This window comes from Chionomys nivalis, chromosome 19 (assembly GCF_950005125.1).
Source record: "Chionomys nivalis chromosome 19, mChiNiv1.1, whole genome shotgun sequence".
Lineage (NCBI taxonomy): Eukaryota > Metazoa > Chordata > Mammalia > Rodentia > Cricetidae > Chionomys > Chionomys nivalis.
In genome coordinates this window covers 7,594,326-7,598,009 of record NC_080104.1, presented here as the reverse complement: position 1 = coordinate 7,598,009, position 3,684 = coordinate 7,594,326, and the positions used below count along the sequence as shown (strand labels likewise).

The 3,684-nt window shown below is 47.8% G+C and overlaps 1 protein-coding gene across 1 annotated transcript; it reads left to right on the top strand.

Moving 5' to 3' along the window:
* Positions 1 to 1,124: 1,124 nt before the first annotated feature.
* LOC130862002 (sperm motility kinase-like) lies at positions 1,125 to 2,585 on the top strand. The gene has a single exon (XM_057751370.1). The coding sequence runs from the start codon at positions 1,125 to 1,127 to the stop codon at positions 2,583 to 2,585; it is 1,461 nt and encodes a 486-aa protein (XP_057607353.1).
* Positions 2,586 to 3,684: the final 1,099 nt, after the last annotated feature.

Sequence of the window (3,684 nt, the reverse complement as noted above, 5' to 3'; positions counted from 1 at the left end):
AAGGAGATGTGCAACCACCATGGCTTCAGTGTCTCTTGAAAGTGTGTACACGTGTGTGCACAAACACACACACACACACACACACAAAACCTACCTCCCTGAAGTTGATTCTGGTCTGAGATTTGGTGCCAGCCATGAACAAAATACTCAGGACACTAGTTGTGTTACAGAACTTGGTCAAAAGCACTGTCAGTTATGGAAGCCATGATTGGTCTGCTCATTTGGGTGACATCACAAGGAAGCATTATGAAGTATGCTAACAACGATTCTGTTTTAGGCACTGCCTGCATTGGTTCCTGTTCTGTATCTGGGAGTAGCTGTCACTACTCTACACAACAAGTCTACTGAAGATTGCCTGTGGCATACTTGGAATCTCCAATCTACTGGACTTTGTTAGAGTGAGTTCTTTCCAATTCATTGGTTTTGGTGTTAGGGTTAAGTTTTGCTAATTCATGTTTACGTGTAGCTATTAGTTTACATCCTAGGTCTGATTTGTAAACGTCGTGTCTATTTTTTCATTGTCACCCAATTTCCTGTTTCAAATTCATTTATTCTTTACTTTTTTCCACTGTGTTTCAATTTTCTTCAGCTGGAACACGTGTTACTGTAAACCAACCACAGCAATTTCCTTATGAGTTTCCCATCCACGCCTAGCCTGCATTTTGGTCAAACGCTCCTGCTCCATCGCTTCCTCCACTCCATCTCTGTGACTAATACTGTTTCTTTGATAAACGCTCAGCCCTCTTCTTCCTCAAACACACAGGAGAAGAAAATATCATATTTCTCTTTGTGGACTTTGTTTCTCTTAGATGAGATTTTCTCGACGTGTAGCTACTTTCCACAGAGCACAAAAGTTCAGTGGTCCCTGTGTCTGAGTACTGGCTCTTCCCCAGAATCTGACCAGATGCTGCTACGCTTTGTTCGGTGTCTGTATGCCAATTGCCCTCTGGATTATTCTTATACTTCTTGGTCTTAAAGGCATCATTAGGTTGTTTGGGTTATCTCAGATTTCAAGACAGAGAATTCCTACCTATAAACTTCCATTTCTAAAACTATATCATTTCTTCCCTAGCATCGTGTGTCCCTGAAATTGCCCCAAATACAGAGAACGTGGGGTAGCCGTGATGGCCAGCCCCCAGGAAGAGGACCACCTTAAGAAGAATTATAAATTTTTATCATCACTAGGTTGTGGTGCATTTGGGGAGGTGATCCTTGCCCAGCACCTTCCCACAAAAACGCAGGTGGCCATCAAGGTGCTGGAAAAAGAGTACAATGATGTGGAATACATCGATTCTGAAGTGGCCATCCATAAGTCCTTACATCACAGGAACATCATCCAGTTCTTCCACGCTTTCAACACGCTGCGGACCACTTATCTGGTCATGGAATATCTGGAAGGGAAAGATCTGGTGATGCTGATCAATGAGGTGGGCTGTCTAACAGAGGAGGAGGCCAGGCCTATAGTCAACCAGTTGGCCTCTGCTGTGCACTTCCTGCACCAAAGACTGATCGCGCACCGCGACATCAAATTAGAGAACATCCTGCTGGGTGAAGGTGGCAAAGTCAAACTTTGCGATTTTGGGTTGGCCACTCAGCTCGTAGAGGGCCAGATGCTGGAGGAGCTGTGGGGCACCTTGCCATATTTGGCCCCAGAGATCTTGGCCGGAACACCGTATGACGCTATGGCAGGTGATATGTGGAGCTTAGGGATTGTCTTCTACGTCCTGGTCACCGGACACTTGCCCTATGTAGAATCGACCCCCGAAGCTATGTACCATCTAATCACCACCACCCCGTGCCGCATTCCATACCATCTTTCCAGGCCCTGTTATCTCATCCTGGCCAGACTGCTCACCGGTTACCTTTGGTTCCGCCTTACGTCATCTCGGCTTGTGGAACGCCCTTGGCTGGGCTATATTCAGGAACACGTAACACCTCCTGCCAAGGAAATCCTCCCCAAGGTTGTGGAGACCATGTGTAACATCGGGTACACCTGCGAGCAGGTGGTATCGTCTCTAAAAGACCCACAGTCAAACCTAAAGGCAACTATTAACATCCTTAAATTCAAAGTGAACTCTGGGGATAGCAGTCTGCAACATATCATCCCTGCAGTCTCTACTAGCGTCCCTGTCGCCCTGAAGAGGAGCCACAGCGAACCAGCTCTGATGTCTAGAGGGGAGAGCACACACACACACCTGCTCCACACACACACCTGCCCGGAGGCGCTGCACTATTCAGATAACACAGCCCCAGAAGGAGATGCATTGGCCACTGAAACCATCAACCCAGCTACAGGGGACACCACAGTCACCATGATGTCACTGGATAACCTAGCTCATGACTCCTCCTCCCCTGATCCACCTCTGAATGTCAACTGCATAGGGCTGGTGAACATGGCCTTTACCAAAGAGGAAGAATCCAGAGAGCCAGACGTGCCCAGTGACCAGCCCCAGGTTGTACCTGCAGCCTCTGGAACCAGGCCACTCCGGGGCTGGAAGCTCATGAAAAAACGCATTTCCAGAGCACTGAGAGCACTGTGCTGCTGCTGCCTGCCCACCCCACCAGGGCAAACGGAAGTGACATAGAGTTCCAGACCCAGGAGTGCCTGCTGCAGGAGGGAGCCAGGACAGAAGCTCAGATGGTTGTGGCCCTGCATGCAACCCAGGGCAACAGGCCCCTGCGTCCATACTCCAGCTACAGGTTCTGAGCTGCCTGTCCATTTCTCCTGTAGCCTACTGCTGCCCCGGCACTGCTTACCAGATCCAGGGCTGGACAGAAGGCCCATCTGCCCACTCAGCCGCCACCTCCCCAGCTTCGGTTGTGCATTGAAGACCGTTACCCACAACATCTAGAACACCTCCCTCTGCAACAGCAGTAATTTAGATGCCCACCTCATGCTGATCATCACCTTGGTCACTTCCTCCTCTCCAACCCTCAGGCAGAACTTCAACAATGCATGTCCTTGAACCTGAATGACAGGGACAATGGATACAGAATTCAAGCTTATGCTTCAGTTTGAACCCCCACTGTTTTACTATTTCTAATTTTCGTGTTATGTACTCATTTTAAAATTTGGTTGTTATTTGTTGTTTTTATATATTGCTAAGAAAATGTGTTTATTAGTACATCTTAGGAAGTTCCATTTAAATAGCGAATATTGATGAGTTTTCCCTCTGTTGTTAAAGCTTCATGTAAATATCTGGACACTCAGTCGTAACTAATTAGTAAAGACTAATCTGGACAATAAATATTAATGATTAGCCATAAAAGAGAGGAGCTTCTGGTCCGAGTTGTAGGAGAAACTGTCAACCAGCCTACCCAAGCCTCAGTTGTCCTGCCAAATCCAGCCCACAGGAGCATGCATGGCAGGAACTTCCTCCCTGAGCCAATGGAAAGCCTGCTGCTGCACCCAGAGACTGCTGAATAACGGACAAATGACCGGAGATGCCAATGAAGGAAGAACAACACAGAACACTTGGCCACCTGAGCCAATGGGACATTGGGATGGGATAGGAGAGGCCTGCCCATACCCTCAATAAAGGAGTTGGCTTTTTGTAGTCACCTGACTTCCATAGTCTATGTGCTTGACTCCATGCCTTCTCACCCCTCCCACAAGTAGTGTCCCTGCAGGGTCACGCCCAGCACTGGTTTATCTTGGCTAAATTTTCCTTAAAATCTCTCACC

Bases quoted from the DNA above. Each gene is read 5' to 3' on its own strand.
- LOC130862002 (XM_057751370.1), top strand. From the start codon at position 1,125: ATGGCCAGCCCCCAGGAAGAGGACCACCTTAAGAAGAATTATAAATTT.